Consider the following 19,050-nt stretch of genomic DNA (forward strand, 5'->3'; position numbering starts at 1 on the left):
GCAGCTGATGTGAGGTGCACTGAAACTCTAACCCTCTGTCAAATACCCCAGGACAGTGTCACCTGCCCCCCTCCTCCTCCACTGCCCCCAAACATGTCTGCTCTTCTGTGTGTGTGTGTGACTGCAAGATACTAACAGATATGCAACCTGAGCCTGGGCCACTCCACAGGTTGCAACTACAACGACATACAGCGCCTTTATGTTAGCAGGTCAGACCGGCTCTAGCTACCTTACTGCGTACCTCGGTCTCGCACATTTTCTAGTGGTGAGCCTCACAGACAGAGCAAACAGAAGACTTCAATTAAAATTCAATTTTATTTTGTGAACTCCTACCGCGCCTTGGCTATAAAACAGCTTAAAAGGCTCAGAGAATTGTTGTGCCATAAGTACAATGCCTTAGGGCAAAAGCCCATTTCTTTTATGGTGACTTTTCCTCCTTTCCTTTGCTTCATCACTCAACTGTTTTATATGGACTTGTTTGAATAGTCCTGAAATAGTAAGGAAGGGCCTTTATATGTCATTATTTTCTTTCTCTTTTGTTTTGACTATAGCATAAAGCCAAAAGGTATTTTGAATTCACAGTAATAATTATTTCACTGTAAGATTTTTTTTTTTACTATTGAATATCAATGATAGTTATGCAGGAAATCAGGAGAAGGATTTGAGTGTCACTTAACACCGTAGTGTTGTTGGTAGGAGCATACAAATCTAAAAGTCTATCTGGAAGAGATTTTGATTCAATAGCAAAAAAATAAAACAGGAAGCATGAGGATTAAATGGCTCAGGATGAGACTATACTACCTTTTATAATGGTTGTGCTGCAGCTTAACCTAATTCAATTCAGATTTATGTTAGAGTAAGGAATTAGTGCAGATTTCTTTTTAAGAAGCTGTAAATAAATATCAGGGAAGCAGTATTTATTTAGTTGATCAACTCAGCCTAGTCTATCTGTCACTTTTCAAATTATGCATTAATAGATTATAGTTATCTTAGATATAAAAAAGTGAAAAGCAAAGAATAAATGAATGGAAAACACAAATTTGCTCTACATGCAAAAATATTGTATCTTAAATGTTTAATTCACTAGCTCTGTCCCAGTCAGGATTAAGTTTTGAAGCACAATTTATCAGCCTCTCCACAGGAACACTTGTAATATTCCAAGATCCTAATCCAGTCCATACATGATCATTCTTCAAAATTGTGCCTAAGTTCGTTTATACATCCAACATAAATTTGTTCCTCAGATTCGACTTTCATCAAATCATCTTCGTTTTTCCTCTTTGGAAAGTCATTTTTTCTTCTCCTGGTTCAATATCTCCGGTCATTGCTGGGAAGAGCCACCTCCTGCTGCGATCACAATGCTTTAAACATAGCTGGGTGTCTGTGGTGACTGCCAGACTTCCCACTGTGAGAATTCGCAACAGGCCCAACCTGTCGGCCTGTAGAAAAATTTATGTCCAGACACACTCTCTTTAATCATTTAGTCAGTCCTGCAGTGCTAGCCCAGGATATCTCCCTCCCCATCCTTCTCCATCCCACCCCACTAACAGTGACCTGCTCTTCCAATTCCCCTAACCAACCATTTTCCATTTTGCCTTTCCACTCTCTTCAGTTTTTCATTTTCTTTGCATACCTTTCAGAAATTAATTCCTAGGAAATTAAACAAAGTATGTCAGGTAACTGTTGCCACAATTTGTCATCAGTGGGAAATACAAAGATATCTGGTAGTCTTACTGGGGAATTAGGCCAGATTGGTTAGGATTTATTCTTGTGTCATATCATCTGGAAATGTAATTACTTCCTTTTCACACAAATGCGTTGTGTGAGCTGCTGGAAAATGGTAATGCTTTAAATTAAGTTTCCTTATTTGATATTATTAATGCAGTAGTTAACATGAACAAACCACAAACATAACTATTAATATGTAAGAAGGTAAACCGAAAAATTTACATATGCATTTACTTGCATTCACCTTCAACGAGCAAAATTTGGTCACCAATGGCCACTATAAACAAAACAGCTTTATTACACATGTGGACTAAATTCCAGTCATGGATTGGAATGGATGGAATAAACTTTAGCCAATGCAGGTGTATTTAGTTACTGTAAGACAAACACCAATTAATATGTTTCTAACTATGCCATTACATGTGTTTTTAATGCTGAAGTTTATAGTTGGTTAATGTTAATGTTAAGGGCTAATTGCTGCCTCACAGCTCCAGGGTCCCTGGTTTGATCCTGAGCTCAGGTTACTGTCTGTGTGGAGGTTTACATGTTCTCCCAGTATTTGTGTGGGATTCCTGTGGATTCTCCAGGTTTGTTCCACTGTCTAACAACATCCAGGTAGGTGGACTGGCTACGCTAAATTGTCCTAAAATGTGAATGTGTGTGTATGGTGCCCTGCAATGGACTAGCTTACCATCTGGGTAAAATACTTCTGCCTTGCACCGAGTGTTACTGTTCTGGATACACTGTGATCCTGATCATGGTAAAGCATTTACTGAAGATTACTGAAAGAGTGAATGAGTCTTTAAATATAATGTACTGTTTGCAGGCTCGAGACATTTCAAGTATCATACTGCATTTATGTACACCATATTACATCAGTAGATTTTTTAAGTATATTCATGTCCCTACTACAGGAACATAAATACTATACCTTGTATTTTAAAGCATATAAAAAATAATGTCCGACTTTTTTGACAGCTGAGGAATATTATTAATCCAGTTACTGTGGACAAATCCACCACATAGCTGTCTATGGGAAAGGCTGGCTTGGTCTAGGCATTCCTGAGGATTATTAGTACCATAGTGCTGGGAATCGCTGTCCAACACACCTTCCACGCTCCTCATGCCCACTGGCAGAGAAGTGCAGCCATCTGGTCATCCATCTTTCCAAGAATCATAATATATAAGTGTTCAGTAACAGCTTTCCTTTAGGGTGAATCCAGAGCCAATCCCACAGCGAGAAGCAGGAATACACCGAGTGAGAGGCCGATGCATTGCAGGGCACGATGTAAATATGTATGCACACATTAATTCACACCTAGGGATGATTAGAGTAGTCAGTTTACCTACCACACTGATTTTGGAAGGTGAGAGGAAACCAGAGAACCTGGGGGAAACCCATGACGAGAGTATGCACTGAAACAGATAGCTCAGGATTGCACCAGGAGCTGTGAGGAGCTGCACCATATGCAGAGTATATATTTATTTATTCTGAGTAGTATGCAGTATACTGCATGTGGAGTACAGAGAGACTGTCCTACTGCTGAGACTAACTTTTGCCCTGCTAGCCATAGCAGATCCTATACGGTACTCGCTGCCGGAGCAAATTAAGTTAATGTTTCCCTGAAAAAGGAGCCTTTAAATGATCCCACATGCAGGATTGCATGGGAACTTCCTGATTCACATATTCTGCTCTGAATTCTTTCAATTAGGTGTTGAAATTGAAAAGTAATGAGATTTTTTTTAGGACAGTTGTCAGAAAGTTACTGACAATGAGGGTTCAATTTAAACCATTCTTAGCTCATTTGTATATATTTTTGAAAGATATGGCTAATGCACCATGTGTTCAGTTCACAAATACAAAATGCTTTTATAGGAGCATATCGTGTTTAGCTATGATGTTAAAAAAAGAGGCACATGAAATTCAAACTCTTGTGAATGTGATTAAAGTGGATCACTTTTAGCATCTATGGTAGACAAGAACAGTGTAAATTTTATGTTTGTACTTGGTTAGAAATGAGATTAATTCAACTGATTAAGCAGGATTTGGGTGTTAGTGTCAACTTTTAGACCTAATTAGATGAATTACATCACTCACTAAGTACTAAGTTCCTTTACAGCTAGTATATTGTACAGTATTAGATTTGTGAAGAACATGTTCTTTGATCTTTTGTTTACAGTGTTATATATTCACAGGAAAGTACAAAAGTGCATTTAGTTGTCCTCATTGACATGACATGACATGAATAGCAAATGTTCATCATATTGCCTTGAATCCAGTCAAGCATTTTGTTGTAGTCAAAAGAGAAATGCTTCCCTTCTTTGTTGTTCCACGCTTAGAAAAGGAAAAGCTTCCAAACAATATCTGTAGTGATATTTCTCCAATTGGTCGTCCAAGAAAATGTCTCTTTCAATAAAAGGCTGAGGCATGGGTGGGCTTGTTTAACCACAGGATAAAAGAGCACACATCTCCTTCAGTCCCTCCAGCAGAGGAGGCTAATATGAGAAAGGCACACTACAGCTGTGACTCTCTATTTGTTTTTCACACTTTTCATCTCTAATTTCCGGCAAATATGTCAATCTTGCCACACTAATTTTCTTTCAGATTTGAAACATACTGAGATGAATAGCTTGCCACCTGCAGCCAAATAAATACAGTGTCTGCTTTTTTGTATTTGAACCAGAAGCATCCTGCATAAGAATTACTTTTCTTCTTAAATGTTGACCTTCACTATTCTCCTAATAGAGCAGCATATATTAACCTAACATGTGTGTTGACGTGATGGTTCCTGTACCAATAAGTCAGTAGGTCATTTTTTTGTAACATGTGGTATATGTGTATGTTGTTGTTGTAGGATTACTGGCTGTCTCTGCTCTTTAAGCGTTTGGTGGGTCCGAGGGTGCTGGCAGTGCAAGTTGCTGGGCTCCAAAGGAAGCCGCGTCCAGGCAAAGTGATCCGAGACAAGTTACGCATCTACGCACACTGTACAAGCTTTACCAAGTAGGTTTACTATTATGTCCCTTAATTACCAATGCAGTTGGAGGGGCTATACGTTAATTATGCATGAACTCAATTAAATTTTAGTGTGTGAGCAATGTGTGTTTGTTTCTAAAATACACCAAAGACTATTTGTGAACACAGCCCATGGCGGTTATCATGGTACTTCATCTTTGCTTATGCTGAAGCTCATTAATTACTGGCTCCAGACACCATCTCTTTCAGAGTGACTGGCCATAAAATTTAACAATTATCAAGTATGCAGGGGCCTTTTCTACTGTCACTGAGCTGAAAGGAAGTAGAAGCCTTTATTCCAGCATCCCAGTATTAGCACAATAGGAGGGTCTGTCTCTAGAATAGATAAAAAATGCCACCATCCCCTTTGATGGTTATCATTTACTCCAGGATGATGTACATAGGGCTTGCTGGCTTGTCAGCAACAGTGTAGACTTACTGACCACAGTCATCCTCCCGTCTCAGCTCAGTTACACGCCTTCTCCTGGCCCCTTGCCCGAGCTTCTTGTTCTCTCATCAGTATATAATATTTATTGTGTCAAACGATATGAAATGAGGTATTGTGGTGTTTTATGGCTTTTTAATGCCCCATGTTGAATTCTGATGAACATTATCATAGTGTCAGTGTGTGCAGTAAAGTGCAGAAAAGTGTCACTGATAGGTTGGCTAGATTATAGGATGCCTAAGGATGTTATTTTATGGCCATGAAATTGTTGGAGGAAGGCTATATGTGTCAGATAGGAAGAAAAAACCTGAGGGAATAGACTGCATTACTGTTTCAGACTACAGCAATGTGAAAAGGAAAGGCTCAGGATGCCCACAATAATAATATTATTAATAATAATAATAATAATAATAATAATAATAATAATAATAATAATAATAATAATAATAATAATAATAATAATAATAATGCATTGTTGAGGAGTTTATTTGAGGAGCAGTCTTTTGATACGACTGAGTTGCAAAAGCCGTAAAACAAAATTGCATAAAAGTATATTTTCATTCTGGTAGTAACTAGATAACTCATCATGTATGTATACAAAATTCCACCCACATCACTCCCCAACCCACACACACAAACATACACATGTGTAAATGTGTACATACAGTTTATATACATGCACATGGGACAAATTAAAGGGAAAACCTACGTAACGTGTCTTAGTAGTCCCAGTAAGATGCATTGGTGTTCTTTGGCACAGATTCTGCAAGTATCTGGAGCTGTGTTGAAATGATTCTTCCAAAAGATTTTCCCTACATTGGTGGTTAAATGATGGTAGTGGAGAGTGCTATGTGACATGGTGGTCTAAAATTTATTATAGGTGTTTAGTTGAGTTGAAATCTGGTCACTGCAAATGCCAGAGCATATGATTTCCATCATTTTTGTACTCACCAAACCATTCGATGACTACTTGTGCCCTGTCGAAAGAGGTATTGTCCTTAGGATAGCAATGTTTCATCATAGGATAAAGGTTTTCAGCAAAAGATAGATAGACAGCCCGGCAGATGGACAGAGAGAATCTTATTGAAAACATGCCCCTGTTCTTTTTTTTCCAGTTTACTGGCACCAGACACAATATGGTTTGTGCTCTCCATATTTCTCTTGAACCATTTTGCTCAAATTAAACAAAACATTAAATGTTTATGTTCCTTATGCAAATGCATGAAAAGTACATTGTTTCAAAGTCTTGGACAATGTTTATCACCGTTCAATCTGTTTGTCTGGTCTAATGCAGCGAGTTGGAAAATCTCTGTAAAATTCTAGTAAAACTGAGACACCACATACATATCAAATGTGGGCTGTTTTACTTTTGTTTCTTGGCCTTTTTCAAGTTTACTTTAGTTCCACAAGCTCTATTCACTGTATGCCAAGGTGTAAAGGCGCACATGGATGGGAGGCCAGGCTGGTTGCACGCAGAGAGATTACTAACAGGCTTGTCTGACAAAAGCCAAGCTCTGACCTGTTCACTTGCTTCTTTGCAACATATGTTATTCACTACTGCAATGCTGTTCCTGTCTTTACATTAAAGCCCTTATTTAACCTTATGTTTGTTTTTATCATTTTCCCAGATAGTCATCTTTGTCTAATATCCCCAAAGGCTTAGTCTTCAGTAGTATTAACCGAGTAACCTAAGTGCAGTTCTTGCTGAATAGTTGAATATGTTGGATGTTGAATAGTTACTGCAACAAGCACTATTTTATACAACAGGCAAAGCTGTTAACCCTCAAGTCTGATTTTATAGGGGTTTATATACTTAACTATGACAGAGAACAGCATCCTTTTTTTGCCCTTGTAAGGGTCTCTTCTACCTATGTATAAACACTTTTTGATGTGCTAGTACAGTCAAAATAAAAGACAGGTTTAAGGCTTGAATAAAGCAGAGCAGATTATATCTGCATTATGCAGTTCTTCAAATAGTGTTGTCTATCTGGCTACATCTGCTTTGTTGAGGTGGAAAGTACAGGCAAATGCTGTAAGTATTGACAACAATGATTATACTAGATCGTATGAGAAGAACAGTTGTGTAGGAATTATATGTTATCTCATTAAAATAAGGTAAATGTTTAGAGGGTTTGTTTTGGCTTTGCTATGGGGAGAAGTAATTGTTTAAACACACTGCATGTTTCTTTCATCACTTAGTCTACTTCTGTGTTGTCATCCCCTGCAGTCACAATTATGTCAGAGGCTCCATAACAATCTACATCATCAACTTGCATCGGTCAAGAAAGAAAATAAAGCTGGCTGGGACATTACGAAATAAAACAGTTCACCAATACCTGTTACAACCCTTTGGAGCTGATGGCCTTCATTCAAAGTAAGTAGTAAAGTAACAATTATTTACATAAAAAACATGGAAATACTGTGTATGCATTTATGAATATAGTAGATTATGTAGACTGTATTGAATTTCGACCTTGTTAGAAGAAACTGTAGAAAATGGACGAAGCATATTTTTAACCACTGGACTTCTTGAAATTGTATTTATTAGCTTGTCGTGAGATGATCTTGGGTTATGAGTTCATTCACATATTAATAACCACAACTGGGACGATCCAGGGAGATCACAAGATCTCTTGTTTATTCACCAAACAGTTTAGCTTAGTTGTGGTATTATATATCTCTCGCTCTATGGTCAGTAAAAAGATCCTAGAAATACAGAGCTGAGCTAATTGTTTTCTGACAAAATATTTATCGACTGCACCAACGGCTGATTCCCTTTCAACAACATTGCCCTAATACACTACATAGCAAGGGAAAAGTGGAGGAGGTGGACCTAGGTTACAACAACACAGATATAATCTATCTAAATATGGATATGAGGATGTTCCCAGTGCAATCATATCAAATATTTAATTAAGATAACTTGCCTAATCTTGAAAAATATCCTTATCTGATTAAAAAAAAATCACAAACATTATTTGGATGCATGGGTGGTTTAATGTTATTTGTAAAGTTTTTATACAACATTATTTGAAATAATATGTTTAATAAAATTTTTAACATAATGCATGTTGGGGGGTCTGGGGGCATGTCCTCAGGGAAGAGTACTATGTATGTATGCATGTATGTATGTATTTTTTATTTATTTATTTATTTATTTATTTATTTATTTATTTATTTATTTATTTAATGCTTTCAACTAGAATTTTTGTAAGGCAAATTATTTGGAGAAAAGTGAAGGGAGGAGGAGCACATTGAGGCAAGGTGTATGAATGAGGACACAGGATATTTTTGTTTAAGCTGGAGTTAAATTCAGCCCTTACATTTTAAATAAATCAAATGTTTCAAATAATAATTAAAATAATTAAAACTGATAATGTTCAAAGAATAGGAAAGCCCATTTTCAGACTTATCTACTGTGATCTACCTCATCAGATAATTATTTTAAATATTGTTTTTTTTATTATTTCAATAGGGCTTGTATAGGGCAGGAAAAGGGGTCTACTGACACCCCAGTTATGTCTACTGTTCTTACGATAATGTGATTAAAACTGAAATTACATAGGTATAAATTTTACTGGTGAACTTAACAGCAAATAAGTGAATATATGTTTTGTCAAATCGGATTATGGTTTGTACTCTGTAAGGAATTGTTTTTAATTATATTTGCTTGTTTTTATATCACAAATCCATCATATATGTAGCTGTGTCCCATATAGTGTAATACACTGAATGGAGTGAATTCAGTTGTTCTCATTTATCATGAATGGCAGTGGACCTGACAGATGGAAACTCCACATCAATTTCTGTAGATTTACCAAGGGGAAAAATGAAAGGCAAAAAAAAAAAAAGATAAATTGCATTCAAAACGTGCTTTCACTTACTATGCTGTAAATGTCCAGGAAATACTGAAAGTGATTTCTAGGACTACCTTGAAGCCAAGAACAAAACATTTGCCATCAAAATTGACCATAAAATTGGATTAGTGTAATAACTTTGTCTTGGCTTATTGAAACTGAAAACAAACTGACGATGCAGTGATAAGTTACTTCCATGAGTACAGTCCCTGGTAATGGTATAATGAGTGATTAAACGATCTGGTTTTCTCAGTTTCATGTGTTTTTGAAATTGAAGTGCAATTCCTGTAGTACAGAAATCTATTTTGTAGTGATAATTACGGTGAAATTTCTTTAAGTGATTTCAAATCATATTAAATCATCAAAAGTGAAGAATGCAGCCATACCAGATGTTGAGGAAATAACCAGAACCTGACATTTTGGTTGTACTTTTGGCATAGTTTCCACAAAGATGAATGAAACAGAATATTCCATAGAATTGCAAAAGCCCTCTACTAATTATATTTAACGCTGTAATCCATCATACAGTTCATTATGAAAACATAAACGTAATTACTTCTACTGAAACATTAGTTGCCATGTTGAACAGCTATACTCAATTTACCATAATATTTGTCAAGGAACTATGAAGAATGTTTAGGTAATTTGTTCTGTTTTGAGAGCTGAATGGCAATTTCTTTTCAGTTCTTTCAAAGAGTCTCACATATACCATTATTGGCCAGTATTTTAAGTCTTTACAAATCTTTCAGAGTAAATGCTGTGTAATGTTTTTACCTAGATCCAAAACAACAGTTTGAAACCTGTGGTCATGATACTAATTTACTCAGTTGTCCTGCAACACATTTTTCTCTGTAGTAACAGCAAAATATATGGAGTATTTGTCTCTTTTGCAATCCTCCATGGTCCATATGGGCTGAATCAGTACCTCCCAATACAATTGAGTGAGTAACATATACACAGAGGCTATAAAGTTACTCATGCCACATTCCAGTGCTAAAATCCTCTGTAAAGCATGCAGCCAAACATTCATTTTGTGGGATTACACTTGACCACTCTCAGATATTTAGTCATTTAGACTTCACAGATGTTCTCTTTTGGGTAAAAGAGCCGCTGATTTATGTAATGTCCTCTGCGGAAAATGTTCCTCAAAAATATGACGAATCATAAACTCTTCAATCGAGCATGCTACTTTTGTTCAGATGACTGCAGCAGGTGTAGTTTGGGATGAATAGGAATATTTGAGGTTATATAAAAGAAAACATTATATGGTAAAGCTATCATAAATTTCCTAGGTTAGAAAAAGAAGGCTGTAATGTAGCTAGTAACATACAATGTTAAAGATAATAGAAGATTTTTACTCCAGGAAGAGCATAAATTAACATGCTTGGGAGCCATAAATTTACACACTGAATTTGGAGGAAAAATAATAAAATAAAAATAAAACTACTACTACTACTACAAATAATAATAATAATAATAATAATAATAATAATAATAATAATAATAATAATAATAATAAACTGACTAAACTTTAAGTCTGCACCCATATTTAGTTGTGAAGTAAATATCTCTCACCCCAGTGTCTAACATAATTATCAGCCAGTAGGTTGTGCTATCATAGAATTAGTAACACTGCTATTTGTATGTATAATTTATTTAATTGAATGTGCAGTGTACGGGCTGAAAGTGCTTACAGTGCAGAATAGATCTCTGATGAGGTTTAAAGCAAACAGTTGAAAGCAAGTCACAGTGGTCTTGTAGCCCACCATTGCTGATAAAATAACTTTTTTTTAAATAAATATGCTTTATATAAATATTTACCATTAGCATTTATTACAGTAGTAGTTTTGCTGAAATGGTTAAGAAAACCTATACAGAACTTATGTAACAATCACATGATTAACATGTCATCCATTAGTGTGTAAAACAAAAAACAGAAATATCCCAATATCTGTAATGCATCATGCCCTGTTTAATATGGAGGGCAGTTATCATGCTAAAATTACGTTGTTTCCAATAACAGCTGGTTCTGAACTGTTTTTTTTTTCTTTCATACTACAGCAAGTTCCCAACACTAACAACATAAATTAGGACCCATTTAATGTTGTGAAAAAAGGTAGTTCCTGTAATCACTTATATTGTAATTACATATAATACACCATTCTATTACCAGCCTCTCTTTTTTCTGTCTTAAAGTTAACAAGACAAATAAATAAATAAATAAATCTGTCGTGAAGATTTACAGCTTTTCCTCTGACTGTTACAAAGTGCTGACACAACATTTGTAACAATTATACACATTTTTTTCAATTGTGTTATGTGGAGCATCCACGATACAAGTAAGTTGTTGCTACAAAAACAATAACACACATGTTAATATAAGGCTGTGATGGCCATTGCAGCTAGAACTATTGTCAGAACTGTTATAGAAAGTGAATTAGCACATTCTGACCAGTTGGATTTGAGAATTTAACAATGCAAAGGTATGTGGATGTTTTTTTTTCTAGAAAATGTTGCACAAAAATAATAAACTATGTTTCTCTAATGCGTAAAGCATGGCAATGTATCAGGAAGACATGCTGAACTAGTGATGTGTTCTTATGTTAAGTTATCCATTTCCTGTTTGATAATCTCTCCATCTTTGAGTTAGGCAAATATAGAATTGCCTATGTACATTTCTCTCTTGTGGTTGTGGTATGTGATCATAAATGTAGAAAGAGCAGACTTTTGGCTCCATTTTGCTAAGTGCCCTGCAGAGTTTTGTCTTGTCAGGACAGTCTCTCTCACTCACTTGCTTACATGTGTAGCCAGGAGCTCCTCAAGGTCAGGCATATGAGCATATGGAACCATTAGGACACTTAAATTGAATCATATCTAAAGGAAATGCAAAAAAAACCCCTCTGTCTCAGTCTTAAGTGATGCGCAGTATACTGTGTGCTTACATACCTATCCTTTCTGCTTTCAACTCAGAGTATAAATCCTGTCTGAGTTTGATTGTGAAGATCAACAAATACTCTTTGGCATGGCTTCTGAAGCATGCTGTGTCACACTGCATCACCACACAACCTGAAGTGTATTGCAGAGAGATTCCAGGCCCACAGGCAACATGCTGGATTAAAACAATTCCAACATCCTGATCACTTCAATCTGTGGTATCACAAGGTGGAACGAGATTTTTAAACTGATCTCTTATCTGTTAATAGCCCGTCACTGCACACTGGAAAATAGCCATGAGCATGAAAATGATGGTCAATCTGGCAGTGAATGAATGAGTGAATGAATGAATGAATGTATTTCAGGGCTATTTATTTATTTATTTATTTATTTATTTATTTATTTATTTATTTATTTGTAATAGCATCCCTTTTACTCATGTGTAATTTGTAAAATTGGATTATTAGTTACACCTCTTCTCGAGAGTGGCAATTCTCTCATGTACGTATACTGCAAGTGTTGTGCGTTCTTATCAATTTTACCCCAAATAATCCCCCAGCTCTGGTGATTTTGCAGTCTAATCCAAGTGTCCAGTGTTCCATCCTGCTCACTGAACAAGTCATACACTCAGGAATAGACTGTAGTTTGTGACTGGGAACGTCAGGAGGAATGTAGGGATGTCTGTGTTGTGTTCTTGGAATACAATACCCAAAAGGCAACCTCTGAGTTTCATTCATCCAGATATACTGACACTGTAAGGTGCTCCAATGATTTTTAGACCGAAGAGCTTACACATTTATATATTGATACTCTAATGAATATGAAGAAGCTGTTTGTTATTTATGTCTTTGGATATTGTCTGATTTTATTGTATAACAACCTTGTAATTTTTAGTTTCAGAAAAGCAGTTAAAAAGTAGGCCTGTTTTAGTGTTTTTCAGTGTATGTGCAAATAAATAGAGATCTATTCCTGCTTAGAAATTTGACATTATTTCGTTTTTCGCTTTTAGCAAATACAGTACCTAAAAGGTTGCACTGTTTAACTGTGGCGCCATCAAGTGGAGAAACACACACACACACTCTCTCTCTCTCTTGACCCAAACTCTCTCTGTGCTCTGCAGGTCTGTGCAGCTGAATGGAGAACATTTGGTCATGTTAGACAGTGACACTTTCCCTGAGCTGAAACCACGGACACTCCGAGCAGGTCGAACAATACTCATGCCCCCAGTTTCCATCGGCTTTTACGTCATCAAGAATATCAACGCCGTTGCCTGTCGCAGATAATACAACATTCAGATTCTCTTCCAACTGAAAATGAACTGCCCTTCATGTAAGCAAGGGTTGCACTGAATCCCTTTCAAAAATATCCCTTTTCTTCACTCTACAAGAACAACACTGTTTCTGAAAAAGCATAGTTTTGTCCTCCTGTCTTTTCTGCATACAGCTTTAACTTTGGTTTGTAGTGTTTCTTGTGTTTGGGGGGATGTCAAGAAGACTGTAATCAAAAAATACATGTCTCTAATCAACCCAGTGCTCTGGTTTTGTTTGGTCTAAATCTCTCATTGTTATTGGAATGCTGGTCATCCTTGTGGATAATCTAATAATAACTAATATTAACTAAAAATGTAAACAAAGTAATAAAATATTAGAACACAAGTTGTAATACTAGATGTATGTTGTAGTAAAAAACATTACAGTTCACTCCATGAAATAAATACTCATCCATGGGCAAATCCTCTTTTTTCAGTACACCATACAAATCCTGGTCACCTTAAGGTGTATATTTCTAAAAACATAAAACTTTTAATCTATAATAATTATTCCAGTTATTTGATAACAGTTCTGAGTAATCATCTTTTTTTTTTTCAAATTGGAAACTGGACATAGAGCCTGAACTACAAATGTGACAGAAGTAATTGTATTTAATGTCTGTTTAGCTCAGGAAATGAGTAACAATCTTTTCTCATTTTATTTAGTCCACTTATTGCTTCCCTCACTTCATACTGTGCATTACTGGTTCTATACCTGTGCATGTTATCCAAACAGACACACATATTGTACACTGCCATAACACTGTAAGCCTTTTTCATCTGATTTCTTCAATCTCAGGCTCGATAAAAATCTCTTTCCGAACTGTACTCAGCACTACCTTATAGAGTATATTGTGTAAACAAATGTACAGTCAATCCCTTGTGCTGCTAGATGTTTGGTGAATATTAAGCTTGATGAATAACAATTTATTTTTAACAGATATGAGCATAATTGTTCTGTGTACATATGTTTTTCATAGATGTATTGGTGTGTGCTGTTTCTTTACATATATTATTTATAGAAGTATATATTTGTATATATTTTAACCTGATGAGGAGAAAAATCAAATATTTTAGTTCAATAAATTGTTTATCATTTATTTCACTTATTTTGTTTTGATTTGTTTTTCATTTTCTAAATCATATGAGCGTCCTTCACAAGCAGGGACTTCTATTTAGCCAAGAAATGCAATTTTCGTAATGAATGCAAAGGTACATACTGTTTCTATATAATGCTTTTAAGTGATAAATTGTCTAATTATAATGTTCAAATTGAAGCTGAGACACTCCTGGATAATGGCTGCAAACAGTTTTGTAACTGGTTCATAAGAGTCACATAAGTTACATGGGAACATGGGTTACTTGTTAAACATATGAAGTGTAATTTTTTTTACTGATAACCTCAAGTTATTTTCATGTTGGTGTTTAAATAAGCATCTGTAAGAACTCTGTTGATACATAGCACAAAACAAAAGAGTTTGTCTTAAGGCAAAGTCAGTGCCTAAAGTTATAAAATAAAAACTTTTCTTCTATGAATAAGTTTACTAATTATTTGGAGTTGTTAATATTTTATTCTTTTGCCAGAGCAGTGTTTTATTTAATTAAATGTCTGTGTTTGAACATTATTTTGCCTAAATATATATACATTAATAAAATAATAATTTAAAATGTACTTTTGTTGCAGTTGAACTAAACTACAGCTTGATTTTTATTAGGCAGTGAGTTATTAGGCAGTGCTTAGGCAATGTGTTCTTTTTTTTAGTGTTTAGAGGTGAGTTTTTTAGACAGTCAGTTTTTATGCACTCTTTAGGCGCTGAGATTTTAGGCAGTGTTGAGGTGATGAGTTTTTAAGCAATGTTTATTCTCTGAACCAGTGGGCTTCCTGTGCATCCTCTCAAAAGAATTTTCTTGATAAAATATTGATTAATAGCTTTATTAAACGACAAATTACAAAATGCAATGAATTTAAGCAAAAATATATGCATTTCTATAAGGCTAAATAGCCTTACAGATTTAAATAAAGAATCTTAAATGCTTTTATGTTATTTAAGTATCTTCATATTGCTACGTGCTGGAAAATAAATTTGTTACATAAACTGAATAATCAGAAACAGTTGTAGGAAAATGCATTCTGGTTGCATTTACAGAATAGTGCAATTCATTATAAGCCAATATAATGTCCAGCTGATTAAAAAGCTTCAGTAATTAAAATTCGCTATGTCACTACTTACTCATTAAAAAGACATTTTACCATTTTATATATTCCACCAATGGCATTTTGGGGTATCCCTGTCAATATATTATACGTTAGAGATCAAAATTACAGAACAATTTCTAAACTTTTTATGAAATATTCTGAAACATCTTTTTCGCTCAAGATTTAAAGGAATATTAGCTGTGGGTGATATCACTGTTCTACTAGCATGTTTTACAAAATAACCAAAGCACTTAAACAAAAACCTTTATGTCTTGTAAAACACAGTGAACAGAATTAGAGAACAGTAACAATTGTAAATTGTAAAATAAGTTTATATCTACATTTTCTGAGGGTTACAGCTGTTAAAAATTAGTAGGAAGTGTAGAGGCCCTTGCTTTAAATGACTTCAGCAAATCTGCAGCCGTAGGACATCACTAGGTTCTCACACAGCTCTGGTTTGAACTTGGACCACTTTTCTTCCAGTCTTTTCCACAGTTCTGCAACTGTAGTGGGTTTCTTATTGATAACTTTGTTGCCAGGGATTTCTTCAAGGAACTACCTTCGCTATTTTGCAGTGTGATTGGGGAATTGTCTTGCATGAATATTGGGGGCTGATTGGGAGATGCTCACAGCGAAGGAACTACATGTTGCTGAAAGTGAAATTTGGTCTTTAACTGAACTCCTGGTCAAATGTCCAAATGTCTGTATATGACTGTAGAATGGATATTATTTATGAGCATGATAGTTTCACATAGTAATAGATAGTTTCAATAATAATTCACACTCTCCAGTGTTTATAATAATTTCTAATCACATGGTCTATATATATATATATATATATATATATATATATATATATATATATATATATATATATATATAATTGAATTGAATTAAATTGAAAATTTGGACCTGTTCTTCTCTGTCCACACAACATGCTGAAAATATCATGGTTTGGGGAATGTATTCAGCAGGAGTTGGGTCTCTTATGGCATGGTGAATGCAAATGTTTATGAGAACCTCCTTTGGCAACATGAGGTTCTTTCCCGGCAGGCGTCTCCCAGTCAGCCCACAATTTTCACGCAAGATAATGCCCAATGTCACACTGCAAAATGGATAAAGCTGTTCCTTGAAGCTAACAACACTGAAGTAATGAAATGGCCAGCCCAGAATCCTGATATAAACCTGATTAAAAATCTCTAGAAAATGCTTGGCGACAAAGGTTATTGCTAAGAAACCCACTATAGTTATCAAACTGTGGAAAAGACTGGATGAAATGTGTGAGAAACTAGTGATGTCCTGCAGCTGCAGATGTGCTGAAGTCATTCAAAGCAAGGGCCTCTACACTTCCTACTAATTTTTGACAGCTGTAACTCTCACAAATTTAGTTGTAATCTTCTTGTGTGCTACAACATAAAAGTTTTTGTTGAAGTGCCTTGGTTATTTTCTAAAACATGCTAGTAAAACAGTTGCATAACCCATAGCTAATATTCTTCCAAATTTTAAGTAATAAATATAGAATATTTCAGAAAAAAAGTGTTTAGAAATTGTTCACTAATTTTGATCTCCACTGTATATTTTTAAAATACACCCCTGTGGAGTCCAGCAGCTATATATGTTTTAAGCAAAAAAACTTTTGTATCTGATTATTTTTTGTATCTGGTTGCATCTGGTTTTACTGCAAACTGCACCCTTCTAGAAACTATCCATTTCAATTATCAATCTGTAAATATGATATATTTATCACACAGTCTCAGTGGCAGAAAAACAATAAAGGTAATAAAAGGCTGATTTGGTGGTAGAGTGGATAGAATTGCCTCACAGCTCCAGGGTCTGGGGTTTGATTCTTAGCTCAGGTTTCTGTCTGTGTGAAGTTTTTTCTTCTAAACGTCTGTATGTTTTTGCTCCATATTCTTTGGTTCTTCGGTTTCCACACACAACCTAGGTGTGTGTGTGTGTGTGTGTTTGTGTACAGGCATACTTGCATACTTTTCACTCAAAGTGTAAACTCCAGTGTAAGAAAGTTCTAAACAATCAGCCTGGAAAATAGAAATAAATGTTCTTTGACTAGGTTTTGAGTTAACAATATGCAGTGTTGCAGCACATATTCAGAAATGCAAGGTATAAAAGTATTGGAACAGTTTTTAAAAATTTATACCTGGGTCCAAAACACATACGAAACGCAGAAATTAATTATGACAGGAAAGGGGAATGGAAAACCAAAGACATAGAGTTTTAGTTCAGGTTGAAGTGGCAAGGCTTCAAAGAGCACCAGGCATGTTCAGGCCTCACACTGGACAGATCCCAAAGGCTACTTGGCCTGCCAGGTTTCTCAGAACTCAAATCAGCAGCTGGAAGCAAGCTTTTGTTGTGTGATGGAAGAGTGTTGTGTTGACAGGAGAGGGGTGTAAAGCAGCCAGTGATGGAATCCATTTGCAAACTGAGCAAATTATCATCCAAAAGAGGGTGTGAGTAACTGTCAAATAGGAAAGAGCCAAGCTCTGTATCAGTCTTTCTAAAGAGAAAGGCTTTTAAGAAGCAGACAACCTATTTAAAGTCAAAATATGACGACCAGAATCAATGACAGTAAAAAAAAAATGTTTGTTCATTTATTCTTTCATTAATTCAGTAACTGCTTTATCCTGATTATGGTTACAATTATAACATACCTGATCTGTACAATACTACTGCCAGTTGGTACCTTCACCGCAATACTTATATATAGCATTAAGTAATTTCGTTCAAACACAATAGATTTTCTGTGATGTCTCAATTCTGTTGTATGTTCCAACATTTTCACATTTTAGAACATGATAAATAACCCTTTTTGCAGATGGGTAAATGGGGAAAGTATTTACACAGTATTTACACAGCACAAGTATCTTCGCTGTCATGCTGTGAACGTCAGAAAATGTCTCTATTTCACATATGGTTCATCTTAAATGAGTCAACTTGGTCCATTTCTAAACATAGTCCTAGATCATTCACACTTGGGTTTGTTTGGTAAGGAGCCAAAATACTGACATTACCCAGAAGTTCTTTATGAGCATATTTTATCATTCAAAGATATTTATCCACATTTAAAACATGGGACATACTTCAAGGAAACATACTGGGTAAACACCAAGTTAAAAAAACATGAAAACATGCATAGTTTACAGAAAACTATCGAAGCTTCACAAGAACTGGTGGGGGAAGGATGAACAGCAAGAATCAGAAAGCATTTCTTTCGCAGAACCATATGACATATACAGATCAAAGACTATGGCAAACAAAACAAAACACCTATTCCTGCTGATAACCTTTCTGTCTGAATAAAAAAAGAGTATATTTTAAATAAATGACAAAACAGTTTTGTTTTTTGTGTCATATTACAGTTAGAAAAAAAAGTTTAAAACGTGCAAAACTAGAAATTTATGGAGTTATAATTTATCTATGATAATTATAACAGCTAATTATAATAGATAATTTTGTCTATGATAATTTATCTGTGATATAGAGATACAAGAGGCATGCACACAAACATATCTTTGCGTGACTATGCCCTGTTAGCCAGGCAAACTGTAA

The 19,050-nt window shown here is 35.3% G+C and overlaps 1 protein-coding gene across 1 annotated transcript in view; it reads left to right on the plus strand.

Moving 5' to 3' along the window:
* The window catches only part of hpse2 (heparanase 2), a 49,507-nt gene extending 34,583 nt beyond the window's left edge, over positions 1 to 14,924 (plus strand). Inside the window, exons 10-12 of the mRNA XM_058386575.1 lie at positions 4,584 to 4,729; positions 7,414 to 7,560; positions 13,098 to 14,924. Of these exons, the coding sequence (XP_058242558.1) occupies positions 4,584 to 4,729; positions 7,414 to 7,560; positions 13,098 to 13,260 (456 nt within the window). The 3' untranslated portion in view covers positions 13,261 to 14,924. The remainder of the gene's footprint in view (positions 1 to 4,583; positions 4,730 to 7,413; positions 7,561 to 13,097) is intronic.
* The last annotated feature ends 4,126 nt before the right edge of the window (positions 14,925 to 19,050 follow it).

This window comes from Hemibagrus wyckioides, linkage group LG03 (genome assembly GCF_019097595.1).
Source record: "Hemibagrus wyckioides isolate EC202008001 linkage group LG03, SWU_Hwy_1.0, whole genome shotgun sequence".
NCBI lineage: Eukaryota > Metazoa > Chordata > Actinopteri > Siluriformes > Bagridae > Hemibagrus > Hemibagrus wyckioides.